Source organism: Propithecus coquereli, unplaced genomic scaffold (assembly GCF_000956105.1).
Source record: "Propithecus coquereli isolate 6110/MARCELLA unplaced genomic scaffold, Pcoq_1.0 Scaffold706, whole genome shotgun sequence".
Classification (NCBI taxonomy): domain Eukaryota; kingdom Metazoa; phylum Chordata; class Mammalia; order Primates; family Indriidae; genus Propithecus; species Propithecus coquereli.
In genome coordinates this window covers 427,722-443,289 of record NW_012153130.1, presented here as the reverse complement: position 1 = coordinate 443,289, position 15,568 = coordinate 427,722, and the positions used below count along the sequence as shown (strand labels likewise).

Here is a 15,568-nt window from a genome sequence, read left to right as displayed (position 1 = left end):
TGGTGACGGTGATGGTGATAGTGGAAATGGCGATGACGATGGTGATGGTGCTGATGTGGTGGTGATGGTGACAGTGATGTTGGTAATAACATTTCCTCTCATTTATTGCCTGCTTATTCTGAGTCAGGGATTGGATTCGGTCCCTCACACTCCCATTTTCTCCTCCAAACAACACACTAGGTTGGCGCTCACATCCCCATTTTACAGAGGGGAATCTGAGGCTCCAAGAGGTTGTCATTCCTCCCACATTAAGTGTCAGCTCAAACGCCATGCCCTCACAGAGGCCCCTCCTTGTCACACACGCTGTCTCACTGCCCTGTGCGTGTGTCTCATAGCACAGGCCTATGTATAGTTACCTTGCTGTTTCGTGTACTTGGCTACATGTCCCACCAGAATGTAAATGCCACAAAGGTGTCCCTGTATCCCAGGGCCCAGAGAGTGCCCAGCAAAGAGCAGACCTCCGTGAGTACTTGTCAGTAAATGGCCACACCAGGACCAGACCCAAATAAGCCTCCCTTGTCCCTTCCCCATCGTTCATCCCATTGGAGGATGAAGCCCTTAACCCTGCTTTGCAAGGAAACCCCTCCCATCTCTCAGACGCAGACACGTGCCCTGGATTTGCACGACCTCAGTGATCAGTGGCTTCCTGGCCCTGATTAAATGTCGTGCCAGCAGCTTAACGGATCACTCCCCAGGGAAGCGACCACTTCCTCATCTCATCCCTGTGCGGCACTGGCCGCCTCGGTAGCAGCTAAGGATGCTGACCGTGCTGTGTTTGGGGCAGGGACTCCTATTCTCCACGGCGGAGATTCTGAAGAGTCCACTCGACCTTGCCCGCCTTTGGCTGCACGAAGCCGAACGAGTGTACGGTGACAAGATGGCTGATGACAAGGACCAGGAAACATTGCACAGAGTCACCATGGCTTCCACCAAGAAATTCTTTGATGTAAGTCAAGCCACCAGGTCCCTCCCGAGCCCAGAAGGGCTCCTAGAGAGTAGAGTGTCTGAGGCCAGCGATAACTCCCACCCTCCTGAAAGGGGCCTCTGCTGGGGCGGGCAGATCCACACTAGGTTCCACGCAAGGACTCCGTCACGTGGCCGTGGATCTGAGTGAGGAGGAGCTGACCCCTCCGTAGATCGGGGTGTGTGAGCTCCCCCTGTCCACTGGGTGGAGAAAGGCCCTGCTTAGCCAGCTCTCGTGCCTCGTGGTGAGCCCTGAATGTCCTTGATGGCATCGTTTCTTTGGGCAGTATTCCTGGCGTGGTGGGGACTGAACCATTCCACCAGAGGATTTTGCCCAGTGGCTTGGGCCCCTGGAGACTTGGCCTGGCATCCTGGGGACCTCACAGGCCACCTTGGCAAGGTCCTGGGCTGTTGCGAATTACCTGCGTGGTCACAGGGTGAAAGGAGCATCATCTTTTTGTTCTAGGATCTTGGTGATGAACTCCTATTTGCCAAACCAAACATCTTCAGCCACTTCACTCAGGGGATCGGCGATCCCAAATACTTTCCTGTAACCAACATGGCTCATCTGAACAAGCTGCTCGTAGACGTCCTGGATAGTTACAACGAAGTCAACGCTGTCATGAATTTGGTGAGTGTGCTCGAGCCGACAGCAAGGACAAGGGACCTGACTAGGTGCCCTCTCCTGTCTCATCACAAACATCTGCGTGGCGTTCTCCGGAGCGCATGCAGCGTGTCGAGAGTCTGTGCTGTTGACAGGAGACTCCACGTGCCATGAGGTCGAAGCGTCTCTCTGGTCCCTGCAGGTGCTGTTTGAGGACGCGGTGGCTCACATCTGCAGGATTAACCGCATCCTGGAGTTTCCCCGGGGGAACGCCCTGCTGGTGGGCGTGGGCGGCAGCGGCAAGCAGAGCCTCTCCCGCCTGGCGGCGTACATCAGCGCCCTGGACGTGTTTCAGATCACCCTCAAGAAGGGATACGGGATCCCCGACCTCAAGGTGAGAGGCCACTGTCCCACGAGCTGCCCTTCGGGGAGGGGAGGTGGAGAAAAATCGCATCGCTCCCTCTTCCAAGATGAAGCCCACCAGCACAGGGAATCTGAATGTCACCGACAGGCCTCATCCAAAGGGTTGTGTTTTTTGGGGGGAGAGGGGGGTTGTCAAATGATCCTTTATTGAAATATCTTCCTTTGTACTTTCTAACTGGCTGGGCATTCCACTGCACCACTGTCGATGGCATCTATGCTGTCACGAGGGTGGCGGCCATTGGCATTGCAGCCCACAGACGGGGAAGTCCCCAGGATCTCTTGAATGGTTCCAGAAAGTTCTCTGGCTGAAGATCAGAGCCGCATCTGGCAATATTAACAATCTCATCAAAAGTGTTATTTCCGTTGTGTTTAATGTTTTACTGTTTCTTGGTGGTTCCTTGAGGGCTGTGACGATCAGGGCAGAGGCAGAAGGTGCCACTTCAGTCTGGGCCTGTCAGTTCTGAATAGTTGGCTTCACTACAGTGAAACCTCAGACCCTTCCGGTCACTGGTTGCCTTGGCGATGTCATCACCAACTTTTCTGGAGACAGACCCAGGGGGCCGATCTCAGGGGCCAGGGCAGACGTGGCACTGACTTCGCCTCCGGTGCCCCTCAGGTACACGACTTTTATCTCCTTGGGGTCCAACTTAGGCGGCACGGTGGAGGCGCGGTTGGTGTCGGTGAACCCGGACAGGGGATGGCCGAAGAAAGTTGCACCTTGGCCTCCTCTGAGCCGAAAACCGAAAAGCATCTAAAGGGTTTTATCTTAGAAAGTAGAGACCAGGGGACCTTTGGGCCAGTGCACATGCCCAGGTGGCTAAGGTGAAATGTGTGTGTCTTGATTATTCGATGGCTTTGAGTCCAGAGAGTCAACACGGATCATGAAGGCAAAGGGACCAGATTCCCACTCTCGGTCACTGGACACTCTGAATTGTCCCCGGTCCTCCTGGTGAAAGACCTCAGAGCCATTCCCAGGTGTCCAGTGCATGCCTGAGATTCCGGACAGCTGCATTTTGAGTTAATTAAATAAACGTCGGTGCAGGCAGGTCTCCCATGCTCAAGGCGCACGTGCTTCTGAGGCTTTTTATTGATTTCTTGTTCCTGAAAATTTGCTCTCCCAGGGAACTGTGTGCTAGTCAAACACTATTAGCCCAAAACAAATCATCGCAGCGCTTGAGATTAGCCCTGCGTTGACTGGACCGTGCTGCACAGCGCTGTCTCTCTGTCCGTGCTGGGGCCGCTTCTCTGGGGCTGGGACGATGCCAGGCCCAGGAGCAGCCCTAAGCGGACTGTCCCGGCAGCACACGGCCCCGAGGGAGGCAGTCGCTGGCCAAGTGGCTTTCTCAGGCAGATCTGGAGCCCTGTCGGAGCTCAACCCCCTGGCTGCGGGGCTGGGGTCTGCTGGCAGGGACAGCACAGACTGTGCCAGGGACAGCCAACCTCTGGGACAGCCTCTGCATCTGGTTATCACTGTTCTCGACCTCCCCAGTGGATTCTACTGTTCATGTAAAGGGACTAGCAGCCTCTCTGTTAAATCCTAGCGTTGAGGGGAAGGTGGGCCTGAGAGAGGTACTCCCAGCGGCTGCCATCCCAACTGCGGCAGCGGAGGGCCGTCTCGGCGGTTCTCGGGTTATCTTGTGGGGTCAGTCTATGCCGATTGCCCCACGTCCACTCGGGTGTCATTCACTGTGGCGCTGCCTAGTTTGCAGTAAGTGAGTTGCATTGGTCTGTGTTCACAGTTGCGCCTTTTCTTCGCTCTGTCTCCTCGTGAGGGCTTGTCCCTGACCCCAACGTGAGGCCTGACCATGGGCCCTGGAGATTCATCCCCCACCCCTGTCGCAAAGCAGCTTTGAGCCAGTGCTTGGTCATCATTTATTAAGTAGCTTCTGTGGATTTGGAACTACGGGCCGAGATAAACGGGGTTGGCGGTCCTCGTCTCACCGAGGCAACCGGATGCCGAACGGTTTCGTGCTGCTGTTGTTCTCGTAAAGGTGTCACAGCGCGAGGCCAACCTCACACCCCGACCCATGCCCTCGTACCCCTCCAAATCCCGGCTCTGTGTTTCTTCCTCTTTGTCGGCAGTGACAGTGGCTACAGCCAGGAGAAGTGCCACTGAGTGTGTTGTGGCCAAAGAACGGAGACATGTGTCCCCATTAACACTGGTCCCCAGCCATGCCTCGATACAGGTGGCAGTTACCCTCCACGTGGCTGAGTAGTCAGCAATAGCCATGGGCCCTTAGCCATGTCGGGGGTAGTGGGGGACCCCCGGAGGAGATGGCCAATGCACAGCCAGACACGTGGGGTTCAGAAGTGCAGGAACAGGGTGGGAGTGGAGGAGGCTGGGCCAGGGAGGAGTGGGGAGGGCAAGGTGGAGGCCGCCAGGACCCCTGGGCAGCCCAGCGGCCAGGTGGGCAGGGCCAGGTGGGCAGGGCCAGGGCCGCTCCCTTGGGACAGTCAGGTGGGAGCAGGCTCCAAGGCGGTGGGGTTGGCCACAGGTCAAGGCTGCAGAGGTCCCAGGCAGGACGCAGCTGAGAAGAGGCCCTGTGGTCCTGGAGACCACAGAGAAAACCTTGGAGAGAGCCAGAGGGTCAGAGTGAAAGGGAGGCCGGGAGAGGGTGCCGCAAACGCCGGCCCCTCCGCAGGAGAAGGGCAGGCAGGACCAGCAAGGGTGCTTTTCCTCAAGTGGAGCCACTGAGCTCCGTTCCTCGCCGCGTGGCCCCAACCTGCTGCCCCGACGTGGATCTGCAGCAGTGAGCCGGGCTCTCCCTGGGCAGGACCCCTGGCTCCGCAGCCTAACCCAGTTCACAGCCCGAGCTTGCTGGAACTTATGGCTTTTCTGTGGGATCGTTGCAGCGCATGGGAGGGAAGCCCTGCCCGGTTCTCCTGGCCGTGCGGGTAGGCGGGGCCCCACTGCCAGCTGCTGACTTCTGGCCATCCAACCTGCTAGAGAAGGCAGCGCTGTCCTTCCTGCCTCCGTAGAGGGAGACTGGGTTAGACACGGGTCACCGCACCTGGGGCCTCTGCTCTTCCAGGCTGAGCTCCCCCTCGCTTTTTCAGCTTATCAAAAAATACCAAATCTGAGGCTTTGGACCCTCAGTCAACTCCAAAACAGGGTCATTGGTGATGTTTCTCCCCAAACACAGGGACTTCAGGGAGTCGGCCTTGCTTCCAGAGGATAGACCTACGCCATTTGGGGTATCTGTAGCGAATTTTTTTGTTTCCTCTGAGACAGAGTCTCACTTTGTTGCCTGGGCTAGAGTGCCATGGCGTTGGCCTAGCTCACAGCAACCTCAAACTCCTGGGCTCAAGTGATCCTCCTGCCTCAGCCTCCTGAGTAGCTGGGACTACAGGCATGCGCCACCATGCCTGGCTAATTTTTTCTATATATTTTTAGTTATCCGATTAATTTCTTTCTATTTTTAGTAGAGACGGGGTCTCGCTCTTGCTCAGGCTGGTCTCGAACTCCTGAGCTCAAACGATCCACCCACCTTGGCCACCAAGAGTGCTAGGATTACAGGAGTGAGCCACGGTGCCTGGCACCATATAGTGAACATTTTTTAAAGCCTTTTAAGTCTGGGCACAGTGGCTCACACCTGTAATCCTACAGGCCCACACAACAGAGCGAGACTGTCTCCAAAAAAGAAAAAAAAAAGCCTTTTAAATAAGTACAGAAGCCCACAGGTCTTATTTTAAAAATTAGATACTATAGACAGGCAAATCACCGAAACCCTGGAAATTCACATTAATGCTTGGACAACCCTGGCAGACGTTTCTTAACGTGTATACACAGGTAAACTTGGTGTATTTCTCAAAATAGCAGCTGTTCATGCTGCTCTGGAACATGGGGTTTTCCACTCCATTTTTTTCTTCCAGAATTGCTAGAAGACCGTTTTGTCCAGTCACATTTAGACCCTACTAGGAGCGTGACGGGAGCTCTGCGCGCGAGCCAGCGGCTCTGCGGAGAACCCGCGTCTTCCCAGGGCTGGGCTTCCCGACCCGAGCCTGTGCTGTGTCCATTCAGGGCCTCTCCCGGGGTTTCCATTTAAGGGTTTTCTTTCCCTTTCTTGTGTGTGCAGTGAAATATACCTGACATGAAATTCACTGTCGCAGCCATTGTTAATGGCGGGTGAGTGGCACTCGGCACATTCACACTGCTGTGCAGCCATCACCTCCATCCGTCTCCAGAACTTTCTCTCTTCCCCAGCTGAAACTCTGTCCCCACGGAACAACCCCCTCTCCCCCACCAGCCCCTGGCACCCCCGTTCTACCCTCCGTCTCTGTGAGTGTGACCGCCCTGGTGTAAGAGGAATCACGCAGTACTTGTCTTTCTGCGACTGGCTTCTTTCCTCTTGCGTAAGGTCTTCAAGGTTCACCCACGTGTGGCATGTGTCAGCATCTCCTTCCTTTTTAAAGCCAAATGACACTCCACTGTGTGGACGGGCCACGTTTTCTGTGTCCCTTCATCCATCGGAGACACCTGGGCTGTCCTGGCTGCTCCACTCAAGGTCTCGGGTCTCCCCCCGCAGACCCTGCGCGTTCCTCACGAAGCTGAGCCTGGGTGTCCACTCCGGGTGGTCACGGAGGAGGCCTCTGAGCGGGCGTCTTCTTGCCAAGTCCCTGAGCGTGTCCTTGTTCGGCCCAGGTTGACCTCGCCGCTCAGTACATAAAGTCCGCCGTGAAGAACGTGCCCTCCGTGTTCCTGATGACAGACTCTCAGGTGGCCGAGGAGCAGTTTCTGGTGCTGATCAACGACCTGTTGGCCTCAGGCGAGATCCCCGGGCTGTTCTCGGAGGACGAGCTGGAGAACATCATCTCCTCCATGCGCCCGCAGGTCAAGTCCCTCGGCTTGACCGACACCCGGGAAGCATGTTGGAAATTCTTCATTGAAAAAGTGCGCCGACAGCTCAAGGTAGGACTCCCGATGGCGGGGTGGCAGGAGCCCAGCACGGCGCCCACCGCCCACGGCGCTCAGGTCTTTACTCTGTGTGGGGTCAGGGGACTGTCCCTCACTGGACATGGAAACCTGGGGTGGGGGAAGGGCTGCCTGAGGAACTGCAGCCTGGAGGTTATTTCACCTGGGCCGTTGGAGCTATCGAGGGGCTGAAGTGTCTTATGGTTGTCCTGTGTCTGTGGATGGGGAGGGTCGACTCCAGGACCCTTCGGACACCAAAACCTGCAGATGTCCAAGTCTCTGATACAAACTGCTGTAGTGTTTGCATATAACCCGCGCATATCTTCCCATATGCTTTAAATCATCTTAGATTACTTTAATGCCTAAGGCACTGTAAATGCTATGTAAATAGCAGTTAGATTGTATTTTTCGTTTGTGTTATCTGTTATCATTGTACTGTTATTTTGGGTGGTGGTGGTTTCTTTCCAAATGTTCTCATTCTGCAGTGGGTGGAATCTGCAGATGCGGAGCCCTCGGATACAGAGGCCAAGTGCGTTAACCTCTAGGGAGGGTTGGCTGAACAGCCCTTGCAAGACGAGGGCACCTTGGATCCGTAGGCTCCTCCTCTCCAGAGTCCAGAGTTGAGTGAGGGCGGCTGCCCGGTGGCACTGCTCCTGGGGAGGGGCCGTCCCAGAGCCCCCCAGGCACCTGCTGCTCATCACTTTTCCCCGGCATGAGTCAAACAAAGCAGGTGTCCTCTGTGTCTCCCCACTCTGGGTTGCACGGTCCAAACAGTGAATGTTATTTTTGGGACTAAAGGTGTCCCCTGATGGGTGCTGCCTGCTCCCAGCTCTTCTGCGGCACCGTCATGCCGGCACCGGGGCTGTCCCGGCACCCTCACATCTCCAGTGAGAGCTGCAGAGTCAGCTGAGCACCGAGCCGTGCCCATCAATGGCCACTTCCAGCAAACCACCCACTGTACCATGAGAAGGGACCAGAGAACAAGGACAGGGCGGGAGGCTGAGGCTCTATGAGAAAGGTGGTCCCAGTCCAGCAAGAGAGACCCCAGGGCGGCACCTTCTCCAGCCAGGGTCCCAGGGAGTCCCCAGGCTGTCTGGGAATTAGCTATTGCTTTGGGGCTTGGAGGAGGCCCCTTGCCTCTGGGGACAATTCCTGTGGAACCTGGAAAAGACTCCCTGTCCTGGGGCCTCACCTGCCCAATGCGGATGCCCATTCCCCACTCCTTCCCTCGCCTAGCCTGTGTAAAGAGGCAGGGGCCACCTCAGGAGGGATTGGGGCTCTCCCCACCTCCGCACCTCAGAGCCCTGGTGAGGGTCGTGAGGTCAGGTGAGCACACGTCCCCTGGCATGCTAGGACCGCTCTTCCGGCCCAGAGTCAGGGTGAGCTCCTCAGACGTTTGGAGGCGGAGCCCTGCAGAGCAGGTCGCTTCCCAGATGAGCTTTCTCGTGACAGATTTGGCTCAGCTCTGCCATCCCCTGTAACCGCCCATCTGTGCCCCACACTAGGTGATTCTGTGTTTCTCCCCCGTGGGCTCTGTTCTGCGCGTGCGAGCGAGGAAGTTCCCCGCGGTGGTTAACTGCACGGCCATCAACTGGTTCCACGAGTGGCCAGAAGACGCCCTGGTGTCCGTCAGCGCTCGCTTCCTACAGGACACGGAGGGAATTCAGGTGAGTCTCCAAGGCTGCGTCTGCTGGAGCCCACGGAGCCCAGAGGACAGGGACAGGCCACTGTCCGCTTGGGGATGAGGACACTGAGACTAGGGAGAGCCGAGTGAGGCAGATGCCTTGGGTGCCACATTTAAGGGGCACCAAAAACCCCAGGAACCATGAGAAGTGACGTTTTAACGTGATATTTTTAAAAATCAAAACTAAATGCTAACAAAACTCGACTAACAAAATATAAAATGGTGAACAGAGAAAGGCAATTGTCTTTCTATTCCTCGGCACTGCCACGCTATGCCACGGGAAGGGTGGTTTCCACTGAGCCCTCCCCTGCCCTGCGTGGCTGAGGCCGCCCAGGCCTGTTCAGAAGGGTAGACAACGAATGGCTTTGGACAGATTGGACTCAGGTCCCAGCATCGATTGGAGAGCCCTTTTCACTGTGACAAGTGTACACAGGGGCACACACGGTTGCCTAGAGCCTCGGGCTGTAACGTGACTCTGCCCGGCCCTTTTCGAGGGATGACAAGTCTGACATCCTGCGGTGTCTTTTTTCACTGGAAGATGGTGCCATGTTCAGATGAGCTAATTGCCCACCTGGCAATGATCACCAGCCCCGCCCCGCTCTGTCTGAGTCAGTGCAAATGCCGGCAGCCCACGCTCAGCCACGCCTCCCACCGCATCTTACCCTGAATGCTCAGCCACGCCTCCCACCGCATCTTACCCTGAATGCACGTTCCGTTACGAAGTAGGATAGAATAAACTGGAAATTAGCCTTTTCCCCTAGTTTTTAAAGATGGGGAAAAGAGCCTGCTTGTCGCCGGAGCGTTCACTTATGAGATAGGCTGTTCCCGGTAGCCCTGCAGTTCAGAGGGCCCCCCCGGGTGCAGGTTTGGGCTTTCAGGGGCTTCCTAGGAGCGGGGACCAGCCCCACAGCCAGCACCGTGAGGGCCGCTGCGGACGTGCTGAAGTGTGTGGTGGATGGATTAGTCAGTTTCCAAAGTATCCTGAATTGAAATTAATGTCACTTGGACAATTTCTGGGGCAAAACACCCAGTGCCCAGGGGGGGCTAGAAAAGAGGTGCTAAGTCCCAGGACCCGACATAGGAAACTCACAGTAAAAGTTGGCCGAATTACCCAGGGCATGACAACATTCCCAGCCCTGTGCTTTCCCAGGCACGCAAGTGTGCGAGTGAGCGTGTGCATATGCACACGTGTGCGCACCAGAGGGAGATGGTGATGAGAAGCTCTGCCGTGTCCCAGGCGCTGAGCTAAACCCTGCTGTGCACGAAGCCCACGACAGCCTGGGCAGGCACTGGGGCTCCCGAGCCTCTTTTGACAGTCGAGAGGCCACGGAACAGCTCATCCAGGGTCCCGGGCAAGTCTGGGAAGGCCCACCTCGCTGTGGCCGGCAGCAGCCTCCCCGTCCCCCGAGCCCCTGGGAAAGCCAGGCCAGGACCCTGGCAGGAAAGGGTCAGGCAGGATGGGGTCCCGGGACAACGGGTCGTCTCACCTTTGCAGCCAGAAGTCAAGGCTTCCATCAGCCTCTTCATGTCCTACGTGCACACCACCGTCAACGAGATGTCCAAGGTGTACCTGGCTACCGAGAGGCGCTACAACTACACCACGCCCAAAACCTTCCTGGAGCAGATCAAACTGTACCAGAACCTGCTGGCCAAGAAGAGGGCGGAGCTGGTTGCCAAAATCGAGCGTCTGGAGAACGGGCTGATGAAGCTGCAGAGCACGGCCTCCCAGGTAGGGGACCGTCGCCCACCTGTGCAGCGCCGCGGCTGTCACGGGCTTCTCTGGGGGGTGGTCGTATGTGGGGCTAGCGCTACCTGAAGTAAGGTGAGCGTGATTCCTGCCTTCGAGCAACGTGCGCTCCTAGGCCGGACGGAGCTGGCATGCCTGCCCTGACATGTTTAAAGTAAACGGGCCTGGCTTTCACGTGTTTCACGTGGTGACAGTGCCACGCCCTGCCCCGGTGAGACCTGGTTCTCGAGTTCAACGCGGTCGGTGAAAGCGCATCCGTTCTTAAATGCCGTTCACACCGCGGTGCCGGCTCAGAAAGCTTCCTCCGTCCTTTCTTTCACACCGTATTGAGTTTTAAGCGTTCTGCCTGGCCTGGCCTTAAATATCCTCCGGGATGCAGTCCCGGCTTCTTCTTCTTGGGAGCCCGGTAAATAGCCGCCTCCTCCCTGCCCGACTTGCGAACAAGCTGGGGTCTCGCACTCGCTTCTGGGGGGGCCTTTGGACCCCACCCCAAAGCTTTCCCTGTCACTCTCCTAGCAGCCCAAGCGCCCCTCGGCCTCCCTGACTCCTCAACGCCATGACTCAGTTGGCATTTTTCCGTCCAGCCACCTGCACTGCCAACCCTTCGAGTGCCGGGAATGTGTCTGATGCTCGTGGCCCTGTGTGCACCGTGGGCGCCCAGTAAACGCTTCCCTCAGAGATACTGAAAACGCTCCTCAAAGCCACCTGCCGTCCCGCCCAGCCCCTGGGCTCTCCGCCCAGTGGAGGGTGGTGTGTCGGCAGCGGCCCCAGCTTGCCCGTCCCTTGGCCTCTCCGTCTCCAGGTGGACGATCTAAAAGCCAAGCTGGCGATCCAGGAGGCCGAGCTCAAGCAGAAGAACGAGAACGCAGATAAGCTGATCCAGGTGGTCGGCGTGGAGACCGAGAAGGTCAGCAAAGAGAAAGCGATCGCCGACGAGGAGGAGGTGAAGGTCGAGGTGATCAACAAGGTAGGTGAAGGCTGCCGCCCTGCCCTGCCTGCCTGCCTGGCCTCCCGCAGGCCTGGGCAAGGCCGAGACCTCCACACAAGGGTGAGTTTCCCAAACCAGCGGGACGCTGGAAAGAGGGCGTCTCTCCCGGGTGTAGGGCCCCAGCTCAGAGCTGGCTCTGCTCGGAGAAGCGCCCACCCCTGCAGCCGAGCTCCTGGAAGTGCAGCCCCCCAGGCCACAGTGGCGGCTTCAGGGGGAACACGTAATGAATGCAGGTTCTCGGGCTCCAGCCAGCTCTGCTCAACGGGGCCGCTTTTTAACAAGATGCCAGTGTCTGCGAGCACGTGAGGGGTTGAGAAGACCCCCTGGAGCCCTGGTCCTCAGACTCGCTGCTCCGGGACCCGCAGAGGGCAGGACGTCACTGGCCAGGGGGGATGCTCATTGGTTTTGCTAGGTGACCAAGGCCGAGAAGTGCCACTTGGGGGGAACATCTTCATCACTTTTGGACCCGATTGCTTAAATTCAGAATGCGTGGCAATTAACTGCTATCTCTTGAATGAGTAAATGAACTGGCGCGTGAATGAAAATGCTCTCACTTCCTTAAGGGGAGGATGGGCTATACTCTCTGAAATGTACCATTTGGGGGGGATTATGCGATGGTCCCAGAGCCAGTAAGATCTCCAGGCCGCGGATGGTCTGGGCAGCCCCTGGACTGGAAGCTCCAGCCAACAGGAGGAAGAGGAGGGGCAGGGCAGAGGGGCGGGAGAGAGGCTGCTCCGGACAGTGGCCAGCCGGGCTCACACAGAGCTGTCGGGAGGGGCACGCCAGCAAGTGCGGCAGACGCATGGCAGTAGGAGGCGCAGCCTCTTCCTCGGAACTCAGACCCGCTGGGGCCTGGGCTGCCGGTGGGGACACATGCCCACCCCCTCCACGCCCCCTCGCTGCTGCCCCTACACATACACACGGCCCCCTGCCCGGCTTCCCTTCCAGAACGTCACTGAGAAACAAAAAGCTTGTGAGACAGACCTGGCCAAGGCAGAACCGGCCCTGCTGGCCGCGCAGGAAGCGCTCGATACTCTCAATAAGGTAAAGAGGGAACGGAAGAAAAGGGGACACCACCCCCACCAAGCAGAGAGGACACGGCCTCAGCAGTCGCCGTATAAGGGGTGACTCGCCCACGGCGGCTTTCTCAGGGTCATCGCCGAGGGCCCAGCCTAACCCACCCCACCTGCTGTTCGCAGAACAACCTGACAGAGCTGAAGTCCTTCGGGTCCCCCCCAGATGCCGTGGTCAATGTCACGGCCGCCGTCATGATCCTCACGGCGCCGGGGGGCAAGATCCCCAAGGACAAGAGCTGGAAGGCTGCGAAGATCATGATGGGCAAAGTGGACGCCTTCCTGGACTCCCTGAAGAGGTTCGACAAGGAGCACATCCCCGAGGCCTGCCTGAAGGCGTTCAAGTGAGTCGCGCGGCCGCGCCTCGTGGGGCTCCAAGTCCTCCCACGTCAGGCGCCACATAGTCCGGAATCTTCTCCCGCAGCGCCCAGCCCCTAGATGTGTGCTTGCCAGGGCGGGGGCGGGGTCTTGGGCCGCTTGGAGGAAAGTGGAGGGTGGGCGACCTTCTGAGCAAATCTGGCCGTACCTGGTGGCGTGGGCTGGCCCGGACTCCCGCGGCCTGGGCTGAAAACTTCGGCAGCCCCTCCCCACACCGCACCTGGGGCCAAGCACACAGCTGTACGCACAGCAGACTGCACGGCAGCAGGACACCCTCCGGACACAGGTCCTTGAGCGAGGCCAGCTGGGCCCCCACACACGCATGCCACACACATACACGTGTACGCATAGATGCGATGTGTGTGCGTGCATGTGTACACGTACGGAGAGTGCATGCACGCGCACACATACACATGTATGCATGCATATACACACACATGCACACACACAGCAAGCCTCGGGCGTGCATCTTTCCTTCCTTCCACTGGACCGACTGCAAAGGTCCCATATCTGGAAGAACGCCCCCCACTGGGCTGGCAGGGCTCCCTCTGGGGCGGGCCGTGGCACTTGGGAAGGGTGTCACAGGGACTCCACTTTTTACCCATAAATGTCCACTCTGAAAGTGCTCCAGGCCCATTCCCCCCCATGGGGCTCCCTGGCAGCCCAATTTCAGGGTCCCCGACCCTGACTGAGGAAGAGGGCCACACCCCCGAGCCCAGCAACCAAAGCTGGGGCCCCATAGCTCCCAGCTCTGCCAGGGAGCAGGAGGGTCGGACACTGAAAATACCTGGCAAATGCGGACTAGTGCGGGGTGCAAGGGAAAAGCAGGACCGCGCTGCAGGCCGCCTCCAGGGCGTGGCACTGTCAACCTTTGGTGTATTTCTTTTCAGTCTGTTTCTAAAGTTGTTTTTCATTGTTGAAATAATACTGTACATACACAATTATTTGTTCTGCTTTTACTTTTCACTTAACATTGGTGACAGGAACCACTTTTCCCTATGTTATCAACACACTTCATAGGCTCGATTTAACTGTTGCACAATCTCGCCGTAGATGAATCCAACTCTTCCTGCTTTGTTGACCATTTAGGCTGGTTCCATTTGCTATTATAAACGACACCTCGATGAATGTCTTCTCCTTGTCACCCTGCAAACGTCTGGGCTGCCGCCATCCCACACCGTTTGGTGTGTGTTCAAAGGACGCAAACTCATTTTCATATTAGATCAAACAAAGCGTAATGTAGACCAGAGTGAGAAACCACAGGCTGTATTCCCAGCCTAAATTGAAATTGCTTTTCAATTAATACCTTGAATTACCCATTCAAATTTCTTTCTGTGAATAGTTCCACTAGTTATATTTAATGATGTCGTCATCGTTTTTAAAATACTAGTTTCCAAAGGGTCTAAACTACACCGATGGGCATTCTTCTTGGTCATTGTAACATTCCCCCCCAGAGTAACACCTGCTACGTCATCTCTTATACGTCTTGTCCCTGTAACCTTATCATTTCAGTCTCCTGGTGCCCATCTTAGGAAATCGGGCAATGCCACCTGGGGCAGTGGGAGTGACAGAGTAGAGCTGTGCCACCTTGGGTGAGACGCTCAGCCTCTCTGGGCGCGTTTCCTCAGAATAAGGCGGGTGACTCTGACTATCTGGTGTTCTCCTGCCAGGCCTTACCAAGGCAATCCAACGTTTGACCCCGAGTTCATTCGCTCCAAGTCCACGGCGGCCGCGGGGCTGTGCTCCTGGTGCATCAACATCGTGCGTTTCTACGAGGTCTACTGTGACGTGGCCCCCAAGAGGCAGGCCCTGGAGGAGGCTAATGCAGAACTGGCCGAGGCACAAGAGAAGCTGTCCCGGATCAAAAACAAGATTGCCGTAAGTGCTGGCTCGCTCGCGTCCCTGTGAAACACCAAAGCCACTTGCTCACGCTGCCGATCAATATCCCTGTTTAAAAGGGGCTGGCACGGCCGCTGCCATGAATCATCAAGCAGCACGGAGGACACAGGCGAGGGAGGGGCCGGGTCATGCCGGGGGCCACTTGGCCTCCGTGGCCCTCATGCTCCAGGCGCTCCTGCCTTTGTGGGAGCCCCTCACAGGGCCCGGCCCTGCCGTGCTCCCAGGGGTGCTGGGAGTGCCTAGCGCTGCTGTCCCAGGACCTTTCCAACTTGTTCCTCCAGGAACTCAATGCCAACCTGAGCAACCTGACCTCAGCCTTTGAGAAAGCAACAGCTGAGAAAATCAAGTGTCAGCAGGAGGCCGACGCCACAAACAGGGTGATCTCGCTGGCTAACAGGTAGCAGCTCCTCCCACGCCCTCCCTCCTGCCTCTCAGTCCCCTGAAAGGCACAAGCCCACGCTGCAGCCTTTGTAGGAACAGGAAGGAGCCACGTTGCAGCTTTCACTTTTTGGGCTCAAACCTCGTCCTCCTACGCATTCAGCGACCTTCAGGAAACGTGACCTGTTGCAGTACAGGATTCCGAATAACCCAGACCTGCCTGGGACACTGTGTCCCAGGGGCTTGCCGCAGTGCAGCACTTCGAGAGAACCCACTGTCACCCACGACGTGGCGTGGGGTGCGGGCTCCCAGGGTCACTGCACGGCCAGCGTACACCCACTTTACAGTTTCCATCACGGGTTGGGGGTCTAGGGCAGCGCTGCCTGCTAGGAAGAGATTGTGGGCTGCATCTGTCATTTGAACTTTTCCAGTAGCCACATTAGAAAAGAACAAAGAAACAGGTGAAATTAATGTTTACCATATATTTTAACCCCAGATAGCCAAAATATTATCATTTCA

General features: G+C 57.0%; 2 protein-coding genes and 1 pseudogene across 2 annotated transcripts in view; 1 reads left to right on the top strand and 2 right to left on the bottom strand.

Moving 5' to 3' along the window:
* Positions 1-15,568, top strand: part of DNAH17 (dynein, axonemal, heavy chain 17) — a 118,607-nt gene that overhangs the window by 78,977 nt on the left and 24,062 nt on the right. Inside the window, exons 51-61 of the mRNA XM_012661317.1 lie at positions 785-946; positions 1,430-1,594; positions 1,770-1,961; positions 6,633-6,899; positions 8,408-8,569; positions 10,082-10,315; positions 11,136-11,300; positions 12,270-12,365; positions 12,521-12,738; positions 14,443-14,650; positions 14,953-15,068. Of these exons, the coding sequence (XP_012516771.1) occupies positions 785-946; positions 1,430-1,594; positions 1,770-1,961; positions 6,633-6,899; positions 8,408-8,569; positions 10,082-10,315; positions 11,136-11,300; positions 12,270-12,365; positions 12,521-12,738; positions 14,443-14,650; positions 14,953-15,068 (1,985 nt within the window). The remainder of the gene's footprint in view (positions 1-784; positions 947-1,429; positions 1,595-1,769; positions 1,962-6,632; positions 6,900-8,407; positions 8,570-10,081; positions 10,316-11,135; positions 11,301-12,269; positions 12,366-12,520; positions 12,739-14,442; positions 14,651-14,952; positions 15,069-15,568) is intronic.
* LOC105823994 lies at positions 2,162-4,220 on the bottom strand (annotated as a pseudogene).
* The window catches only part of PGS1 (phosphatidylglycerophosphate synthase 1), a 63,840-nt gene continuing 62,843 nt past the window's right edge, over positions 14,572-15,568 (bottom strand). Inside the window, exon 10 of the mRNA XM_012661334.1 lies at positions 14,572-14,623. The gene's annotated coding sequence lies outside the window, so the exon portion shown is untranslated. The remainder of the gene's footprint in view (positions 14,624-15,568) is intronic.